The 22,252-nt window shown below is 37.5% G+C and overlaps 1 protein-coding gene across 2 annotated transcripts in view; it reads left to right on the plus strand.

The window, feature by feature from the left end:
- ZNF385B (zinc finger protein 385B) overlaps positions 1 to 22,252 on the plus strand; it is a 165,588-nt gene that overhangs the window by 99,712 nt on the left and 43,624 nt on the right. The window contains exons 2-3 of one of the 2 annotated variants that reach the window (XM_031052215.2): positions 6,386 to 6,437; positions 9,408 to 9,538. In XM_031052215.2, the coding sequence (XP_030908075.1) occupies positions 9,449 to 9,538 (90 nt within the window). In that variant the 5' untranslated portion in view covers positions 6,386 to 6,437; positions 9,408 to 9,448. The remainder of the gene's footprint in view (positions 1 to 6,385; positions 6,438 to 9,407; positions 9,539 to 22,252) is intronic. The other variant, XM_005152566.2, reaches the window with a different exon arrangement.

Here is a 22,252-nt window from a genome sequence, read left to right on the forward strand (position 1 = left end):
AAATCTGCCTTTCTTCCCTGTCTCATTGTTTCTTAAACAAAACGATAGTGCTTCTAAAAGCACATACCTATATGTGGAAATGATAGCAACTAAGGGGAAGGTTGTGACTGAAATTGTGACCTTTTGAATAGAAAGAGGGTGGACTAGATGTTCAAACTTTTTTTTAAATTTCTAAAAAAAAAATTAATTGGAGGGAAAATTAGATTTCGTTCAGTAGAGATCATGGCTTCCATTGTAGATAGTTTCTATAGATCATTTTCAACAACCTAAATTAGCTGTTGTGGCTTTTATATGAAGGATATTTAGAGAGCAATACCAATAGAAGAACTTGCAAAAAGAAAACAAGAAGCAGGTTGGGTAGCTGTATTTTGTAGAAGTGATTGTGTAAGAAAAGCAAATAAGGCATGAAATTGTCTAAGCTATGATGACTTTTAAGACAATTGGAAATTGTCTAATGTGATTAAGTGGTTAGATGTATATGTGAGGATGAGCACAGGCCTAGACCCCTGTTATTACGTTTTGTGCACAGCGTTGCTTAGCTGGTATGTTGGAGTACTGAAGTGGAATAAGGACCAAGAAGCTAACTGCAGACATAAATCACCTTAAATGTTAAGGCATGGTGGTTTTGTCCAACTAATAACAAAACAGTCATCCAGCAGCACTGCCAGTGATAAACTTGTTTATTTTACTGGATGGCAACTCAGTACATCCTGAAAGAAAGTCCGTGCTGAAGCTCATTGTGGGTTAGATGATGAGCTCAGTAGTGACAGAATCCAGAAGAGCCGGGTTTTGAGAAACAGGTTATATGAGAGGTGAAGTGAGGTGAAGCTTCCTAAAAGCTAACAGCAACCAAGTTGCATCCTCCCATCCCCCACATTCTGAACTTTTAAGGTAACTTAAATTGGTCCTTTTTTTGATTGTTACTTACTAGAGAAACTTCCGTTTGTAATGAAACCTTGGGTTAAATCAGAATCCTGATCTGAGAGAGAAGGGAGTACAGTGCTTCGTCGTGGAACACTAGCACCTAAGAATGTGTACTGAGGAAGACACTTGGACTGGTATGGAAGTTAAACCATGCTTTGGACAAGATTATGAATTCATTAGGCATGTGATGGTGGTGTGTTTTTAGTTAAAAGTGACAGCAGAAGAGCACTTTTGTGTTGAGAGAGTGGAAATAGCAGAGGGAGCCTAGTTTAAATACATCAAGAATAAAAATCCTAAGGATTTCAGAAAGATCTCCATTTTAGTGCAGGTGGCAAGAAAACAGGGAGTGAAAGAGAGAGCTGTTTTTTCTGTCATAATTGTAAAACTTCACAGTGAAACCAACTCCAAAGCAGCAGATAAGAACAGAGAGGGCAGAGCTGCTCACTCAGGCTATGGATACCAGAGGGAGAGGCTTGAGCAAGCCAAGAGTTTCTGATAAAAAGGAACTGAGATAGACTGCAGAGCTCCAGCTGACTTTAATGCAGGCAGGACTGATGCATTTATTAATAGTTGTCACTATTTGATTAGAATAAAATCCAACTTACTGCGCCTAATGATGTTGAGCTATAACGTGCCACTCTGCTTTCCAATCAAATTGTCATGGTTTCTTTAGAAGTCTAGAGAATTAGGTCTTTTAAGAAGCTAGTGACAAATATTTCCACACTACCTACAGATATTAGCAAATTGCAGTTGTATTGCAGCCAGCATGTTTCTTCTAAATATAGTGAAGGATGTTCCATAATTCATTTAATTGCTTAGACTTGACAAGGAGCCAGTGCTAACAAACGCGCTTCCATACTAGTAAGAGTACTTCTGGAGTACACTTGACTTGGGAATATAAATACTGAAAAAAAATGTGTGGAACAGTGTGGCACAATCGCTGTAATATTTGAACTGTATGTTGTGCAGGTGTGCAAGTCCTTTCTCAGCCACAAGTACACAGCTAAAGGAGAAAGAGGACATGAGTGCAAGTCGCGTTTTCTGCAAATCCAGGGGAGGACAGTGATCTTCCACATGTTACGGTCAGACAATTGTAACACAGTTATTTAAGGAAAGTGCAAGATAATCTCTTCCACTTCTAACTGTTGGACTTCTTTTTCCTCTCCATCTGTTCTGGTTCTTGTATACAAAACCTATGGGGATTCCTGTTGTTATTGCAAGCTATTAGAAATGCAGGACAGCTGCAAGGAGAAAAAAAAATGATTGATGTTTTGAAGTATTTATCTCAAATTACTGAAATTTCAGTTTCCTATTGCTGTGCCTTTACCCTCCCCCTTCTCTCCCCGGCCACCAGGTAGATATCATTATTTGTTTTCCATGATTTTGATGTACTGAATGTAGAGATAAGGAAGTAAATATTGACACAGTTCCTTTGAATATTAATATTATTATAATAGAGGTTTTCAATATCAGTTTTTCCATTAGTGTCTTCATATCAAGTATATGTCTAGTATTTATGATCTACAGTCTACATTTTTTTTAAATTACCATCTTCAATCATAAGACTTTGGAGATGGAAAAGAAATAGACAGGCAGAAGAGTAGTAACAAATCATGGAAGCTAAAGTAATTCCAAGCCAGCCTCTAGTATCTCAATGAGGAAGGGTCTGATACAGTAAAGATTTCATTACTTGTAAGTACAAGTGGGTTTATGTTTTTATTTTTAGAATTCTTATGTGAAATACATGCAATATATAGCTATACTTCTGATTGTAAATTAGCTATATATAATTATCAACATTAGGTAAGTAAGTGATGGTTGACTTTATGGATTGATTAAATGCCAAAGCTTCCATTCATTTCAGCAGCATCACATTTCAATTAATTTTTTGTATCGACCTAGGTGGTGGAATCCTACATGTATTTGAAATGTAGAAATACCTCTTTTCACGGTATCTGATTTTATACAAAAGACGAATATGGAATTCTGTCAGCACACCTTCATAGAGCATTTATTTCTAGATGGATAATAATGGAAATACTAACTTCATGATCAGGCATACTGGAAATAATGTTTTAATTTATAGGGGGAGAATTATTTTCATAATCTTTTTTTAGATAAGTCATTCTTGAGCATGAACAGCTTAAACTGTACAATGTAAAGATAATTTGTACATTGCAGTGAACTTGCGTCAAATGCCTCTGGGTTTGCTGAAACATCTACTGAAAAAATAAACTCAGAATGGAGTCCAGAATATTTGCTTGTCATTTTGTATTCATATATTGCTATGGAAGGGTAGACTTGGACCAGTGTTTTCTTAGCCCTTGTCCTATGTGTTACGCAGAGTGGTTCTTGTTTAGTGCTGTTGAGTAACCATAAGCTCTACATCAGTTCTTGCTGCCTTTCCTTGTGGCTTCTGAAGAAAGAGACATCTTTTGAGGATTTACCAATTTTTTTTGCCAAACAATTATGAGTATGTATGGTTTGTGCATTTTAAATGTTAGTCAATGGAAGGTCTGACTGCCTCGTTGCTATGTGAATAATGTTTAAGAGGTATGAATTCAGTGCGCTCTCCGTTTTAAAAGATGCACATGTATCAATAGCTCTGATGGTAATGATATCAACTCCCAAAGGAGCTGCATTGTCATTTATTAATGAGTTAGTATGGTGCCCTGGGGGCAGAGAAGTTGTTAGCGTTTTTCCTATTGTCAGCTGGGGATTGTGCCATGTCTTATATATGCTGGGCTTCTGCTTCAACTTATTTTAAAAAATTAATTGCCTGGATAGTGAGTTATCTCCTAGGAGCATGTTAATTTGCTGTTTGGGAAAATCTGTTGGAGTAATGGTCTTATCTCTCTTTGACTACTTTACTTTTGACAGACTGGAATCCCTATGTATGTCATAAATCTCATTTACCATAATACCATATTATAAGCAAGTAATGTTTGTTCTGCGTAGTGAGTCCTGAAAAAAAAAATAAAGAAACCCTATTAAAATGCTGTATTTCTTCACTTGCCTTTTATTTAAGAGAGAAAAATGTCTTAGCATTCACTTCCATGAGTATTATTAATGGAGTACTTCTAGAATTACTTTTTCCATAACTCTTTTGATATCAACACCTGCTGTTCAGAATATTATTTTACTTACGCTGAACTTGTTTTTAGCAGTTTATCCTAGGCGTAAACAGAAATGCATGACATTCCGTAACACCCATGTATATCTGTAACTGAAAAACAAAATTAGAAAATTTCTGAATACTCTAAACTGATCATATGGAGAAGGAAAAAAGACTGATATTTATATAAAGTATTGGGAAAGATCTTAGGAGTAATGTCATATAAGTACCTAAACTACAAAATGCAGTGACCTGAAAGTGATTGATTTTTACCTGTCATTTTTGGTTAGAAAAAGAATTATTGTGAAATCCACTAGATCTGGGGCATGATGCAATGGGGACATCAGATGTAAGGGAAGAAATCTCTTAATATTTTTATGCCATGCCTTTCTGTAGTTAGGTGTGGGTGTTTATAAAAATCTAATTTCATTGTACCCACCCTCCCATAAACCTGCATATAAGCAAGTTTAGGAAAGACTTACACAAGTTGATTTTTTTTTTTATGGGGGGGGGGGGTGCGTTTTTTTTTATTTTTTTACAAGCATAGTTAATAATGCTAAAAAGATTTTTTTTATTTGATATGAAAGCCTAGGTACTACCTTTGGCTCTACCTTGTTTATAAACCTGCTTTTTGAGTCACATGCTGAAATAAACTTTTCTGACAGTGTTCAGGACTTACACTGAGAAATTAATAAACTGTTTTGAAACTATTGGGTTGTCCTGCCTGGCTTCCCTCTTCTGGAGCTCTGAAAGAAAACGCTGTAAATGGAAATAGGATGTGAGGTCTGAAGGCAGGGTGGCGATGCATATTGTAGTTGCAGTCCATAATGAATTCAGCGAACGTGGGCAAAAGGAAAGGAACAACTTGTCATCCACCCTTGAAAGGATACTGTTGGCTCACATAGTGTGTGAAAAATGCTGTGTTAAAAATGTCAAGGAAGGAAAAAGCCCAGAACTGACCCATCCCATCGCTTACATTGCTACGATTCCCTGGCCAGATGGGACTAGTCAACATTGGTGGAGAAAGAAAAGTTCCTTATAGACAGCTGAAAATTATCAGATAATTCAGGGATGAAGAAGCCAGCACAGCCTGTCCATGAACTGAAAGCTCAGTGTAATGCAATTAAGTAGTGGTAGGTGTGAACAATTTGAACTTGCCTTTGAAGTTTTCCCAAATACTGTTCATGACAGAAATTAAAACAAAGGCAGCCATGTGCAGTCTGAAGTGGATGAAGATTGTGCAATTCACAGAAATTTGTCAACCAGGTACTTTTATTCAGACTTGATAGCGCTTCAGTTACTCTTCCACTGCTCTTGGCCTGAGTGTGGACTGCTTCCTTGGATTGGTGGATTAAAACACTGTAGTAATATCCTTAGGTAATAGGAAAAGGGGAAAGTGTTGAGTATAGTGTTAGATTTCTCTATAGATGCCTTTAATGAAGACTTTGAAAGAGTATGCTTTCAAGTCTGGAAGGTAATTAGTTTCTTTAGGTATGCTGAAATTGTTTACAAAATGCATTTTAGATGAGTAAGCTTTGTGATGGAGTTGGGTTTTTCATGCAATCATGTAATATTGACTCAAATCAGAGGTATTAATATGCAGACATTGAATCCTTTTTTATTTGTCAGTGATAAAGAAAAGCAGTTAGGGAGAAAATCATAGAAGTAATACCTTCACAAAGTTTTTAGGAGGTAAAAAAGGAGAAATTGAATGTTTAGATTTGAATGAACTTGACATCGCTCTTACCTGAAAAAGATGAGTAGTGACTGCCAACTGTGGCCAGAGCTATTGGCTCTGCTTAAACTGCAGCCTTGCTAGTCTTGGCTTCCACAGTTTTTTTTGAAGCTGCAATGAAGCTGTAAGGGGTTGTTGGTAGATACTTACTGAATCTCCATGTCATCCTGCCCCTTTCATGTGCCTGGGTAAAGCATGTCTCACTGGCCCCTGGGACTTCTGTTACTGTGGGAGTGACCAATACAAGACTTTTAATTTGCTCCCAAAATACCATTTTTACTGCTTAATCTATTAGTTATGTGCCTTTTTTGATAGAGACAGCTCAAATTTGGGTAAAGGTGACCACCTTCCATAATTTTTGCAATAGCATCGTTGTCCAGTGCATTGCGGTGTGCACGAAGCAACATTTATGTGGCTAAAGAGTAATAGCACCTGTTACATGGAGACTTGTTTTTTAGATAAATATGTATAGGAGGAAGAAAACCTTTTAATAAAATGAGACATTTTGGATCATCTGTCCAGAATAAACCGAATTTTGCTCCTCTTAGAGTAGTGTAAAAGGGACCAGTGAGGATCAGTGCCCTTTGACAAAGTTTGTCTCTTGCTTGCAGATCCAGTACGTAGGTAACTTATGATGTGGAAGTCAAAACTGAAATTTCAAAGGTAAAATGCTCCTTGAAAATTATAAAGCTGAAGTGAACAAATGAATTTACAAGAAAGATCAGTTATATTTATGCCAAAGATTTACAAGTAGTTTTAAACACTCTGTTTTTGACATGGTAAGTTATCTTTATAATTTAAATGCTAATGAAATGGTAAACATCTGTTAAATTTATGAAGATAATGAAGCTTGTCAGCTACATCTTTCTTGTGCCAGCATTCCTGCTTAGCTCAGGTCTGCATACAGATTTGGTGGAGTGGTGGTGAGAATCTATTTGACATTTGGGAGCAATGCCAGTGTAAAACTGTGCCCTGTTCTGTTTAATTTGATAATTGGTCCTGAACTGCTTTGAGATGTAGTTTAGGTCATCTTTTTCTGATCATTCTTCCAAAGGCTTTGAAAGGTGGGTCTGCAAATCAAACTTCAATCAAACAGGGTCACTGGTATTCAATTTGCAATAGCTGAAGGTAGTAAACTGGCGAACAGAAGTGAACAAATTTCTGTTATTAATGCCTCCATTAATCAGCAGGAGGCAGGTGTGTATGCTTTCTATTTTACCCAGATTCTGAATGTATCCTAGGCTATTGGTCATATATTACTCTGACAGCAGAAACACCATAAGCTGCAAAACTGCAGGCAGATTTCAAATACTTTGCCATATGAAATGATCTGTATGCAGCCTAGGAGTACAAAGAAGATTGCATTGTTTGCAGGAGAATGCTGATTGTTTTCTAATTTTTAAAACTTTTATGCCAAATGTTCTCTATACCTTGGTTAAAGACAGCATCAGAAACCTAGCTTAACTCTGATTTTAAATGTCAGTCACATTTTAACTCTATTCTTCTATATTTTTTTCTGTTTAGTTAAATTTAGTTAAAATATGTAACACAGCTTCACTGAGCTATGTATATCTAAAGAGAGGACTGGTCTTTTTTAGCTTCATGGATCTTTAATTGCTTATGAACTTCAAAGAGAAACTTGTAGAAGTTAGATTGATGGCACTTTATAGGGTTTAGTTAATTGAATGCAGCAGAGCTGCTGTTTGAATACAACTCTGAAATCCAAATTATGTAAATCTATTGTTTCAAAACCAACTAGTAGAAATAATCATCACTTTTGCAGATATTTTCTTCGGAATCCTCTGACACACTGCTTTCCAATTGATGCTTTTTTTTTTCATTATGGATATGAAGAAGAAACTCTAGGAATGTTAGCTTTTAGCTTTTTGACATTTGTGACTCCAGTTGAATAAGCTTTGACTTACAGATAATTAAGCACAACTGTCAATGAGTTTCTTGGGCTTCTGCAGAAACAAACCTTATATTTATGAAATTATTGGGCTAGGAGAAGGTAGAAAATATTCTGGGGAAGTGTCTTAAGCATATTTTTCCTTTCAAGTTGTGCAGCTCAGTTCGGATGGTATTATAGTTCCCTTTCCATAGTTGTCAATGACCCATCTTTGTGCAATCATCACACTTTTCCTATAGAAAAAAAAGAGAATTGATTATGGCCTGCTTACTCATCTACTACACCATAATGTAATGTTTACTGTGCTACAGCTGTGATCAAAATGACTGTCTCTCCAGCATCTACAAAATTTGAGCTCAGGGCTAGTCATAAGTGTTTGGTCATCCAAAAAATACATGCAGCCCCATCTGGCTTCTGAACTCAGCTTTCCTCTTGGATACTGTAAGATGGGGTTTATTGTGTCCATGGAAGCAGGATGATGAGACAGAAAGGAGGAAAATATGTACTCTGCCTTCAGTTTTACATGTCCTTAACAGGGAGAAAGGGAGATCCCTTAATGGAAGACTGGTACTTAGGCAGCCCATATAGATTGCCTGGCATCTTGCAAGTAGATGCAAATGATTTGATTTTATGGGAGAAGAGAGGGAAAATTGCTTGTTTACTCTTTTTCCCACCTCCCCACTCCTGTTTCCCCCCCCGCCCCCCAGCTTTTTTTGTTTTACCTTCCTGACTCAGATGACTTCTATGAGAAAAAGCTGAGGTATTGTCAGTTTTGCTTAAGACCAGAGAAACTCCTAAGAGGACTGTTATGTTCCTAGCTGATATGTTGGCCACCAGTGAGTGGGAGGAGGAGGTAATTATGGAGAAATTCTGGCAGAGTTAGGAGAGGCAGAGAATGACTCACCCTCAGAGGTGTGGGACACTTGTGTTCCAGTGCCCTCTTCAATCAGTGCTGAATTAATTATTTAACCCAGGAAGGAGAAACTTGAGGGCAGATAACTAGTTAAAAATGAGTATTTGGACATCTGTGCCTTCCCATTTCTTTGGGGTCTTGGTGGGGAATGATTCTCAAGTGTATACAGAAAGAATTTCAGCATGTAGTTTTCTGGGATACTCTCTTATTTGGAGAGAAAGATCTGGACTCCAATTAAGTAAATTCTAGTTTGCACTGTATGTAAAGAGTTATGTTAATTTGTGCTACCTGATGTTGGCTGTTTTCTAATATTTGTCTAGCACTGTAAAACAAAGCATTTTTTAAAATGTGAAGTAAAATGGTGTTTTTTGCAGCACCTGATAGTTACTGTCAGAAGAGGAAAAAATAACAGATCACCACTTGGAAACAAACCTCTGGATTTCAGCTTGCATGTATTGTCTGTGTTAGCTGATCTAATAGGCAACCATGAATTGCAAAAGCATCTGACTTTCATGGGCGCCCAGCCTGGCCTTTTGGCACAGCGGATTTTTTCGGCGTTAGAGAGGATTTATTCTACCTGCCAGTGTGATTTATATACCATATGTCTCTTCTTCAGCATCCATGGCCATAGGGAAGTGCTCAGCCTCATCTGTAGTGTGTGGAAATAGGTTTCTTTTAACGACAGTGTCTCCTACAGACCAGCTTTATTACATCCCTGTACTTTTTTTTTCTTGGTGGTTGTGTCAGCTATGCTGTGTGTGATGCAGAAAGAAGAATACCATGAATTCCTGGTTTTGTTTGCTCTTGGCAGGCACTACTACACTTCCTACCCTTGTGCGTACACCTACCTTGATGATGCAGCCTTCCCTGGATATCAAACCATTTATGTCCTTCCCTGTGGACAGCAGCTCTGCTGTTGGATTCTTCCCAAATTTTAACACAGTAAGTAAAGGTGTTTCCACATTTAGTTTCAGTTTATGCTTTCCAAGCTGATTTTAATATCCAGTATTGGAGCTGCCTTAGGATAGTACATTGCTGATGCAATTCTAGAGAACCTTTTTAGCTGTGCTGTTGTGGTTGCTGTTCCTTCGTGTGAAAGGCTTAGAGGAGGCCAATCCATTTTTAACTTTGTCTGTAGAGGTGCTTTTTGCATACTAAAAAAATGAACTATGGCAGAAATTTGATGAGTGATAGAATAATTTTGAGCGTTTGCCTGGGCATGTGGCTTTTCTGTGCTGTAAAAAAGGGAAAAAGCAAAATCTAATGGAAGCACAAGTATGGCAGGTAAGACCTATATCCTCCACCGACATGAATCAAGTTAAGTCTATTACAGCCACTAAAGCTCCTGGAGCATCTTGTTAATTCTGTGTTCTGTTAATGAAGTAAAAAATGGCACAGTCAGCCAATGTAAAAATGTGAACCTAATGCTTCTAGTTTACAGTAAAACACCTTGGTTTTTTGGAAAAAAAAAAATTGCCAAGATTATACTTAATGCTTTTGTAGTTCTCTGTGGTTATCACAGTAGCAATAACAAAAATATTTTCTTCTGTAGTTCTCAGTGTCATTTGTTTAATTAATTATTATCCTAAATACATTGAGTACACCAAAACAAACACTATTCATGTTGCCACTCAGCTTTCACGTGTGGAGGTAATTCAGCATGGAACAAGCCGGCAAATATTAAGCTAATAGCAACAGGAAGGAAACTGCTCTGGGTCATTTCTGCCAAGTGAGCGAGGATGATCTGTACATGTCTGTTGCCTGAACTGTACAGCATCGCACATATCACTGTCATTGCAGGGGGAGAGAGAGGAAAGCAGTGTCATCACTGCCAGACAGTGATCAGCTGAACCACTGCCAAGTGTTTCCTTTGGCAAATTCACCTTCTGTCTGAAGTTAAAACAGCAAGAGAATTTTTGTCTTCATGACTTGCAAATAGATCTTGCTGACAGGCCTTGTGGTACAGCACGGGGTGCTGTGGGATGGTTCCGAGGTAATGTGTCAGCCAGCTTCTTTCAAATGTCAGCAGCCCAACACATGTTATAAACAGTAGCAAATATTACTAATTTATTGGAGAACATATATGTGAAAATTGTACATTTATGAGGGAGATGTGCACATATGTCGATTCAGGGGGTATGTGGATGCGTACTAAGAAGAAAAAAGATTCAGGTATGTTTAAATTGCAGAACCAAAACTCAATACAGTTTTAAGACAGCAGTGTGTCATTCCCATTTTCTAGGCATGATGCAATTCTTACTCATTTTCATCCCTTTTCTAATGCACTTGAGAATTGTGTTATGAATATTTCTGCTTGTAGTTGTACTGGTTTTATAAGTGAGCTTTTTCACATATATAAAGACTCAGAGAACCTTTTCTTTAGGTACGCTGTAGTTGTAGAGTCAACCAGTTTTATTTTCTTCCTGGTGGTATTGAATTTCTGAGTTGCAGTAGCCTCTAGAGACAGTTTAATTTGGATATGTAGACTGGTTTTGCCTATATGCACTAGCTTACATTTATCAGAGTTATACCGCAATTTGCCTAATTCCCAGGGTGTGTTTATCCTTCATACCTGTCATTCCTCTCCAAACTTCTGTAGATTTTATTAAAAAAAAAGAGGCCTGGGGTAATCAGCAAATACTGTCAACTCGGTGTCTATTTCCTCCCTTGGAATTCTTGATAATTATAAAATATCATGCTGCTATGCACCATAGATGCCACCTGTTTAAACTGTCTATTTTGAAGAACAGCAGTTCAGTACTACTCTATTTCTAATTCACAGACTTTGCCATTTATCTTGCAGGTATTGATTTTCAGTAGCAATCTTTTACAATGGACTTTAAAGCTCATTGGGAAACTAAATCATTCATGGTTATCAACTGACAGGCACAGTGAACGCCAGCTGTCATGCACTTTCTTTCTTTCTTAATTTTTCAACTTAGTACAACCTTTGTGAATGTAGATTTCTGTGTTTGCATACATTTTTTTTTTTCGCTTTTTCACTGTGGTGAGGGCGCTATGTAGAAGTTTGTAAAAAGCCTTTTTCCAGAAGATAATTTTGTATGAGTAGAAGCTAAATCCAGTTGACCCATAATGCGTGCGCCATCCAAAGTGCCATAATTTTTCATCTTGTGCAAGAACAGAAAATTAGAAGAGCTTTTTGTCCCTTCTTACTAAAGAAGCTGTCATTTGCCTTATGGATCAATCAGGAAATCTATGCACTTCACTCACTGGAGGTCTTCTCAAGGATGGTAGATGGTAAAAGCTCTGAGGTGCAGCACTTAATCTCATTGCCTTCTGTAGTACTGAGGGGACCCTGCATCACATGCCAGGGGCCACTGTTCATGCTTGCATGTGTTTATGGAAGGTGGGCAAAGATAATTGAGGTCTCAAGAGAAAACTTCTTTGGATCCACCTATTTATCTGCAATGGCAGTCAGATACAGAAACATTTTTCTGAATATTGCCAGGAGGTGGTTGCTGACTTAATTTCAGTGGCCTGAAAAAAAGAGAAGTTTCTGCTTAGGAACTTAATACAGTAACTATGAGAACAGGAAAAACAAGGTAAAATACATAAGCTGCAAACATGTTTGAAGGACACAACCCCTACAGTTTTTCTCAAAAGAGCTTCTCTTATATATGGAAATATATTTAAAATCTCAGGTAAACTCTTTCTTACATAGTTAACTTTGACAGTTTTCAATTCTGAAAACATCTGTGATGCTCCAGATGAAACATCAGTGTTCCCATTTTGTTTGTGAAAGTGTTCTGATTACTTGTTTCTCTCCACATATGGTACTTTCAAATGAAGCACAGATCAGGCTCTGATTTTTATTGTTTTTTTTTTGTTGTTTTTTTTTTTAAGAAATGCCTACCTCAGGTATATCTTATTTTCTTAACAGAATTGCATGATTTAGTTTAAAATGCTTCCCTTCTGTTTCTTCTAGAAACATTAACAGTTCTAAAAATGCTGTGGATGTATGTCTAGTACTTATCAATTCATGCCCCAATTAAATTTGTCTTTGTTCCTTAGGAGTTACTTATTACATAGGAGAAATTAATTGGGAAATGATTGCACTAACTCCTTGGATACATGCCTTTATTTCTCAGTTAGAGTGCATTTTTGTTTCAACAGTTCAGCCAGAAAGGGACATTCTAAGGGCAGAATGAAGGATTCCAAGCAGAACAGTATTGCAGAATAGGTGCTTTCTTCTTTCCTGGTCTTTTCACACCACCAACAAATAGTTTTGTCAGAACAGGACAGACATGATCAGACTGTCACAACCTGAATCTGAGTTGCTGGATACAAAGGTGACATCATGTTTATCCTGGCATCAAGTTCTAAAAGCTCTTGCTCAGTTACTCATACTCCTCTGTCTGAAATGCATAGTTTGAATCAAGTTCTTGGCTGGTATTTCTTAAAATGTTCTTGTTTATAGCAGAAGGGGAGACAGCATTATAGGAAATTCCCAAATTGCTACCTCCAATTTGAAATGGATGTATACAAAAAGATACTGTTTAAGCAGAGCTCTTTTTTAGCACTCTAAAATGTCTTTAACTCCTTAACATGTAATATCTTGCATAATAATTGCCTTTCAAGAGCTGTAAGACTTCAAAATCAAGTGCATAAAGTCAGTGAAAATGAAAGTTAACATTAGCATGGTCCCCATTGTGTGTTTATTGTAATGTAATCTTAAATTTTACACTCTCTGGCTTCCACCACAGAACTTCACCTTCTCTATCAGTTTTTTCTCTACGCTTCCCTGATTTGTCATTTCATGTCATCCATTTTGTGTACTGAATTAAGAGAGGATGCCTTGTGATCACATCATGGAAGGCTGAAAGCTAGGATTTATCTTGTAAGGCAAACTTAACAATCATTGTCTGCATCTCCCTGTAAAGTACATATACTCCCCAGACAAAAAAACCTAAAATCTCCAAAGTGTTCTACCTTGTCTTGAAATGAGACCAGCACTGCATGATCCAAATTTAGTCGAAGCTGGTACAGCCAGGGACCTGTCAGTCTGCACAAAAGCAGAATCAGCAACTTCTCAGATTCTGTCATCATGGAAAATAATCAGCAATTCATATGCTACCTTCTGAGTTTGTTATGGCCTCAGGGGTAATCAAAGATTATAGCATCTCTTATAGCTTTCACATTAGTGAAATATTTTGCATCTAACTAGCCCATGATTGGTTTCTAAATGCTAGTTCTTGCCTTCATATTTTAGAGGACATATGGGTTAATGTGGCCTACTTAGTGCTTCAAGTAGGTTTCTGCTGATTCTTTATATTAGAGTTCCCTCCATCCCCTTGCGAAGTGGACCAGAAAAAATTTACATCTGTCAGTGAAGGTGAGCCAGCTGGAATGGGCTACAGGAAGGGAAAGAGGAGCTGACTACTAACTTAGTCAGAAATCTCTGCCTCTTTTCCAGCTTTAGCCCTGCCTGGAGTAAGTATCCCTGGCCTACCCCCAAGACAACTACAGGGAGGGACTAATTTGCTCTTTCCTCTTCTGTGTTTTCAGTTATGCCCCTCATTTTTGTTTGCTACCTATCTAGATCTCATTTGAAGGGCCCAGTAATCAGCCAGGGCAGAACTGGAAGTCTGCAGATAAGAGCATTCATACTACCGGCTTACTAGCCCCTCTGCGCCAAGTTCCTCTTCTGTGTTTGGCACAGCACTGCCACTTGGGAGCTTTCTCTTTCCTTAGCAGTGTCTGAATTCAGCCACTTAACACCCTGCTGCAGTGCTGGAATATGCTCTGGAGCTCAGGATTGTTTACAGCAGGAGCAAATTACAGATGCAGCCAACTGGATGTTGTGAACCCATTATCTACTGTCCTCTTTATCCAAGTAGCCTGTCCATGTACTGTGATTTCCTTTTTTCCCTTTTGTGAAGTGCTGACGGGAATTGACGTACTCTGTTCCTCTCCCTCTGAAGCACTCTGTGCCAGAGAGCAGGTCAAGTTTTGTACGAGCTACACTTTACATTTATTAACAGTGCAGAAAAGAAAATTAAGCAGTTAAATTAGGGAAGGTGTTTTTGGGGTAGCTGGGTATTTGTTTTGGTTTTCTGGTTTGTTTTTCTTTTTTATAATCAAGAAATAACAATATTTTTTAACAGACATTTTGTACCCTTTTTTTTATAGTCATACAGGCATAAAAGGCACTTGAGGTGTGTCAAGTACTTGAAAACATTCGTATTTTACTTTTAGTTATTGTATATATAATAATTTGTATTTTCCAAGTCACAGCCAGAGTAATCCAAATGACAACATGAGGAATCAGCCTCTTACCTTTATTAAAGGGAATAAAAAAGAATAATAGTTGTTTTCCCAGAAGTGAGAAAAGCAGAGGTTCAGGAACAACATAATAAAGCCCAAATCCTGGCAGTGCAGACCTCTACTTGGTGTCTAGTCTTTGCTTTCTTCTTTGACTCTCTTCTCTCTCATACTTGGCTGCAAAGCCCCATTACCCTTTGTGTCTCCTCTTTTCAGTTTTCTATAGTCCCTTTTCTTTGTGACCTTAGACTTTTTGTACCAAGCCAGGAATTCCTCCATGTCTTTCATGGCTTTGATGCAAACCAGCAGAGACTTCTTTCAACTGTGGTAGAAGTTTGGAAGAAGTCTTCTCAGCCCTGAAAAAATGCTTATTTAAGGTGGTGTATTTTTCCCATAAAATACTTAAGCCATTTCAACTGAAACTTTCAAAAAAGATTGAGCTTGAAGCAAGCACCTGGTAAAATACACTGAGTTAGATATGGGGCGGGGAGTGGGTGGAATTACTGCCAAAGTAGGGAGATGTCAATCAGTCTTTGACAGCTTTTACAATTTGTGGTATTTTAACAAAGATGCAGGTTCCCCAGTTTCTGTCAGGAATCTCTTAAAAGGGCAACTATTTTTTTTTAATTGGAGAGCATAAATAAGTACTTTTCTACCTTGTTTTTAGTCCTTCATGCATATTATTCTCAGGAAACAAAATCATGCTTAAAGTAATAAAGACTGACTTTGGGAGAATAGCTTCAAACATGAATTATAATTTAAAGTTTCCTTTTGCTCTGTATTTTTCTCTAACAGGAATTGGATGGATGAGCTTCCACAAATTGTTTTTTGAAAAATAGTTCCTAAATTTCTGCAATATGTCCATTATTGTCCACACAAGTCATTACGTCATCAGCCTTATTCTTTAAAGAAATACAGTTTCTGCATACAAATCTTCCCATTTTCTGAGTCTTCCAGAAAATCTGTTCCTTTGCTATGTGTTTTGTTGGGTTTTTTTTCTTTCTTTACAGAAAGCTTGGAGTTAGTCTCTCGAACACTTCAGCAGTCTTTATGTCTTTTACTGGTCAGCAGAGCTAAAACTAAGAATTCTTTTATCTTCATTGACTTCCTTTCTTGTCAAATTAGTAGTAACTCATGACACAAGGAAGCTGGTTAAAGAGAGCCATAAATATTTTAGGCATTAGACTGCTGAAGGATGTTTTGCAAACAGACTGGGAGGAAAGTATCTCCACTCAAAGCAAGCAGTCGCTTGTAGTTTAAGAGAAACAAGGCACATGTTTTGCATCACTGTGCTTATAAAGATTTTGCTAGTTTCTAATTATAAGTTTTCTCCTAAGCAAAGTTCCAGAGCATGTGTAGAGTAATCTAATTCTCTGTGTGTCTGATGAATACAGAAGTGGCTGCTTTTGTAATATCCTGGCTGTACATGGCAGGCTTTCCTGCCCTTCCTTAGAACATTATCCGACTGTTCCATGAACAACTAAGAATTACTGAAATGTTATGAATTAATAAATTATAAGATCGAGCTATGAATGAATTCTTTTTTGTGAAGATTTCTTGTTTGTAAATTTCTTTCTGAACATGGGTATAGCTAGTGGTCTTTTAATCATAGAATAATAGAATCATAGCATGATTAGAGTTGGAAGTAACCTTGAAAATCATGTGGTTCCAACCCCTCCTGCCATGGGCAAGGACACCTTCTACTAGACAAGGTTGCTCAAAGCCATATCCTCCTGCCAGGAATGGGGCAGCCACAGCTTCTCTGGACAACCTGTTCCAATGTCTCACGACCCTCTTAGTGAAGAATTTTTTCCTAATACCTAGTTTAATCTAGCTTCTGTCTCGAACAGGTTCCCATCCCTCTTGTGTTGGGGGCCCCAGAGCAAAACAGTACTGTGGGGGAGAGTCTCAGACTAGCAAATGGGGTGAATCACCTCCCTTAGCCTGCTGATACAGATCTAATCTAGATACAGGCAATTTTATGACAATTTGAAAGTACTGTATGACAATTTAAAGTTGTAGTGTGAAAAATATCTTTCGTTAGCATACTGAAAAAACAATGATAGACAGGTAGAAGCAATGAACAGCTCATTTCAACTACCAGAGCAAGGCTGACTTGAAGATCTGTGCTTTTCAAACTGGTCTCTGTATTTAATCTGCCAGGTTTCACAGTAAGATATCACAAACTTCAGCTGATTCACTAAATTAACACTAGGGAAAAGGTTCACATTTTCTGCTTCTGTATTTATTAGAAGAGACAGGTTTTTCTATGTTGCTTCGTGTCTCATTTACTTATATTTAAAGGAAAAGAAAAAAACAACAAACCCAAAACCAAACCAAAAAACAATCACAAAAAAACCATCACACTAAAACCCAACAACAACAAAGAAACCCCACAACCAACTTTGATGCTACATTAAGTTTCAGTACACGTTTAATTACAAAAACCGTTTAAAGGTTCATATCTAAATGCAGTGATTTATAGTCAAAGACTGTGTAGTGTGTGGTACTGATTTAAAAAAAAAATAAAATTAACCAGAAACATCAATATTGATTTTTAAATGCAGAAAACCTATTATTCCTTACTATGAAGAGCAGATGATAGCTGTCAGCTAGCATACTTATGCAATTCTCAGTTCTGATTTGCTTTTCATTTATTTTCAGACATTTTATATGTTTATATTCAAATGTAAATATATCTCGATTGTTTTCCATTATGTGAAAAGAAATGATATAAATTCATTTCAGAAGACTAGGCTGCTTGTGTCATTTTTTCTTTCCTGTTCACAGAATTAACCAGGGCTGTTAATTTGTCCCTAACCTCTCCTTTGCACAGTTCAGAACTGTAAAGGAAAGTCAAATCTACTTAATGGGGCATCATTCATCTTTGTGTTGTTGGTGTTCTGGAGTAGGCTGGGAGCAAGAAAAATCAGCAAAACTTAGACCAGACCCTGAAGAAGAAACAAGTTATATCTAAGGAGCATCTCAAAGATGAAAGCAAAAACCAGTGATCTTGTTTATCTCATGTGTTACTTAAGTTGTTTTTCTGACTACAGACTCCTAGGCTTGAGTCTTTTGGCAGGATTCTACTGAAAAGTAATTTTTCAAATTATTTTACCTGTTCGTGATATTTTACTGTCAGATGGTAACAGGTAGTGTAAGAAGAATAGCTTTGCTTTCAGAGTATGCTATTGATTTGATTTTCAGCAAGTCTCAAAACGTAGTATGTTTTTATTTTTTGCTTGCTCTGGAGCAAGACATTTTTGGTAGAATTCTTTCATTTAGCTGAACACGGTCACTTGTTCTGAATAACAACAGCCTTAATAACAAAGAGCAGTTATACAGCATTTTCCATCAGATGATTTTTAAGAATGGTAAACACATTATTTAGAACAGTTGAGCCTTTCTTGAAGTTTAAAATATTTTTGTATAAAATATATTTTTATTATTTTATTTTAGAAATTAATAATGTAAGACTCAGGTGAAATAATTCATGTACAGTTAAATTTGTGAGCCAACATAGCCGGAAAGGGAAGCTGTCACATTCCTTAGTACTAGTTTAACCACTGGGGTTGCACTTTGTTCTTTTTCTCAGTTTTGGTCTGTCATGATCCTTAAAGTTTATCTTACAGATACAAAGTCTTGCACTATGGTAGAGGAGTAAACTGGATGGATTAAAAAAGAAGCTGATGATTACTTAAGGCAGATTCACCTTAGTCTAAAAATAGCATTAAACTTCAGATACTTGCTTTTTAATTCATTCTCCATTTGCTTTGGGGGAAATTCTTTTTTACCCCAAAACATTTTCAGCAGCTTTCTGATTATTTCACTTTCAAAAATCTCAATTTTCTAAACCAGAAGTTATTTTTAACATGTAATATGTATATCCATGGATGAAGTGAAGGGAGGGGCAGGACTATTCCCAGTACAAAAAAAAAAAAAAAAAAGTAGTAAAAAAGAATTAAAAGCTGTTTTCTCAATTCTCTTTTGGTCTCTGTGCTTAATCATATCACATTACACTGGAGAAGAAAGTGGTGGGGACAGATCATTTACTTGATTTATTTTTATATAGATATTTATTTATCTTTTATTATATTTATTTATATGTATAATATATATTATGTATATATATACATTTTAAAAAATTAATATCAGGGTTTCTTGATTTAAGCCAGAGAAGAGCAAAAGATTAGAAAATCCCTGGTTTTATTTCATTCGAACAGTGTCGCTTTTTTTCCTTTTGTTTACCTTGGTCTAAACCGTGATTTTGGACTGATTTTGAAAGAAACAAAAGTTTTACTGAGAATCCTGGGATTCATCCTTGTCCTCCTGAGCAAAGTCTTCCAAATTAGACTTTCAAAATGAAAACCCTACTGAAAATGGTCTTTGCTTCAACATAAGATTCTCAGTTTGGTGCTGTTTCAACCACCTCTCAGCTCCCTCTCCCAGGCTAGGTCAGAACACATTTTAAGATAGAGGACAGGTGATGGTGAAATTATTTGTGCTAGTGCACAAGATGGATAAATGGGCATGTCAGTAAAGATTTAGGGCTGCACTTCCCAAGTCGATGCTGAGGCAGGAAGATTAATGCATTTCTTGTTAAAACAAAAAAGATGTAATTAAGTAGGTAAAGAGAAAATATATTTGAGCATATCGTTCTACCTTTTAGTACCTAAGGCTTCAATGGCATATTAAAAAATCTGAAAAGTAGTCAGAGAAAATCTACCAAATGAATCAAGACTTCTATAGTGAAAAGCCTAAGGAACTTACTGGGTTTGTTGAAGATAAGGTGTGCTGGTTTGGGATAGAGTTAATTTTCTTCATAACAGCTGGTATGGGACTGTGTTTTGGGTTTGCACTGGAATCAGTGTTGATCACATAGGACTGTTTTCATTATTGCTGAGCAGTGCTTACACAGAGTCAGGGCCCTTTCTGCTTCTCCCACCACCCCACAGCAAGTAGGCTGGGGGTGCACAAGAAGCTGGGAAGGGGGCACAGCTGGGACAGCTTACCAAAGGGATGTTCCATACCATCTGGTATTGTTCTTAGCATATAAAGCTGGAGGAAGAAGGAGGAAGGGAAGGTATTGGTAGCGATGGTATTTGCCTTCCCAAGTAATGGTTAGGCATGATGGAACTCTGCTTTCCTGGAGATGGTTGGAGATGGCTGGAGATGACTGCCCTGGAGATGGGGAAGTAGTGAACGAATTCCTCCTGCTTTACTTGTATGCACAGCTTTTGCTTTACCTATGAACCTCTCTTTATCTCAACCTATCAGTTTTCTCCTGTTACTCTTTCAATTCTCTCCCATGTCACTGGGAGTGGTGGGGAAATTGAGCAAGTGGCTATGTGGGACTTAGTTGCTGGCTGGGGTTAAACCACCACAAGAGGTATGAGCTGATCTGATTGCAGTATACAAGTGGATACACACTCGGATAGTTGTGGTTAGGGTGGCCTCTAATAGAGAAGCACAACTACATTGAGTGGTTTGTAATAGACACAGTAAGTATTGCTTCCCCACTGATGTAAATTAACTTAGTTGGAAACATTCCAGTTAAGCTGTTGAGGGGTTTTTTTCTCAAAAAAGAATTTAGGCTCTGGTTGACCACAAAACTATTGCATTTCATAATAGGAGGGGCCAGAATTCTCCAGTGAACAAAATTGTCTCATGAATTTTGGGGGAAATCAGGTGTAATGGTACCTCCTGGCCTAAAACAAATCTGTAAATTGCTGCAGGCATCACTTGTTTTATTCTGTGTGATTGTGAATACAGGCATGCAGAGAGAAATCATCCCCTTTTTCATTTTACCATGCAAGCTGTAAAGCTCCACTTTAAAAGGGGAACATTCAAGGGGGTAGCACACCAAATGGCTCTGCATTATGCCGTGGGACTGGACATAAAAAAACAGGGAGAGAAGTCTAACTGCTAGTGGCCAGAGACATAAAATCTGTCTCCCAGATCCAGCACTCCAGCCCTGCAGCTGTTAACAGAAATAATGTGGAGTTCACAAAAATAAGATCCGCTGAGCCTTTATTTCTAAAAGGAAAATTTGAAAGCTGTACTTATTAATAGTTTACATCTTTAAAGATATAAAAGTGTTTAAAAGATATAAAAGTATAAAAGTATTCAAGATATCTGAGCGCCCTTTTAGTTGTCTTGTACTAAAATTGAATTATGAACTCCAAAACTGTCTTTCCTTTTTTTTTTTATTTTTCAAGTACTCTGTTATTTCAACAGCTCTTCATGGGTAGCGGTAGCATCTGACTGCTAGCAAGTGAATTGCAGCAAGCTTTTTGTTTTCTTTTAAAATGCCTCCAGGCTGATTTCACTGACTAGTAGTAGTGTGTGAAGGTCACAGATACCACAGCCACTGTTTTCCTCGGGGAGGCTAGAACTTGGTGCCAAACTGGTCAAGAGGGGGAGAGACAAAGACAGTGAGAAGTTGCATTCAGAGATTTGCCTTCAGAGTACAATGTTGTTACTATATTTTGGGAGCCATGTGGAAGGGAAGGGAGATATTAGTCCCTGTGGTGTGAATGCTTTCTTAGTGGATGATTGTCTTTTTACGCCTGGGGAAAGATATCTATTCAGAATTGAAAAAAAAAAACCCAAAATCAGGGACTCCAGATGTGGTTGGGTTTGATTTCAATGAGAACCAGATTTTATGCTCTATGCAGATGTGCTATGTGCAAATACATTAAGGGAGCCTGTTAAACAGCAAAATGTAATTGAAGCAACCCTTTGATAGACAACAGGATTATATTTAAAAACCCTATAATGTTGTAAAACAATTATTCTTTCTGTTCTAATTAAACATTCTCACAGTTCTCTGAATCAGCTGCTGGGCATTTGATAGCCCTCTCCAGCCTTGGTTGAGCTCCAGGCCATTTGTATCTTCCTGTTTATTTCAAACTCCAAAATGTAAATATCATAGATAGAGGTGTGGGAAGGTGGTGTTTGGATAACTGCAGGCTCACTGTAGAGAAATACATCCCTGTGGGAACATGCTCAGTGCGAGTCAAGGAGGCTCGATATACAGGGAGAATTGGAGGCATTCCTACAAGGAAAGGAAGTTGCACAACATAGTATAATTTAGGTGGAAAAGACACTTAAGATAATTAAGTCAACCTAACACTACCAAGCCCACCACTAAAGTGTGTCCCTTAATTTTGCATCTACACATCTTTTAAATGCCTCCAGGGATGCTGACTCAACCACTTCCCTGGGCAGCCTGTTCCAATGCTTTTAAACCCTTTCAGTAACTAAAATTCTTCCTGATATCCAGTCTAAACCTCCTTTTGCGCAACTTGAGGCTATTTCCTCTTATCCTGTCATTTGTTACCTGTGAAAAGAGACCAATCATGTATCTTGCTA

This window comes from Melopsittacus undulatus, chromosome 8 (genome assembly GCF_012275295.1).
Source record: "Melopsittacus undulatus isolate bMelUnd1 chromosome 8, bMelUnd1.mat.Z, whole genome shotgun sequence".
NCBI classification, from domain to species: domain Eukaryota; kingdom Metazoa; phylum Chordata; class Aves; order Psittaciformes; family Psittaculidae; genus Melopsittacus; species Melopsittacus undulatus.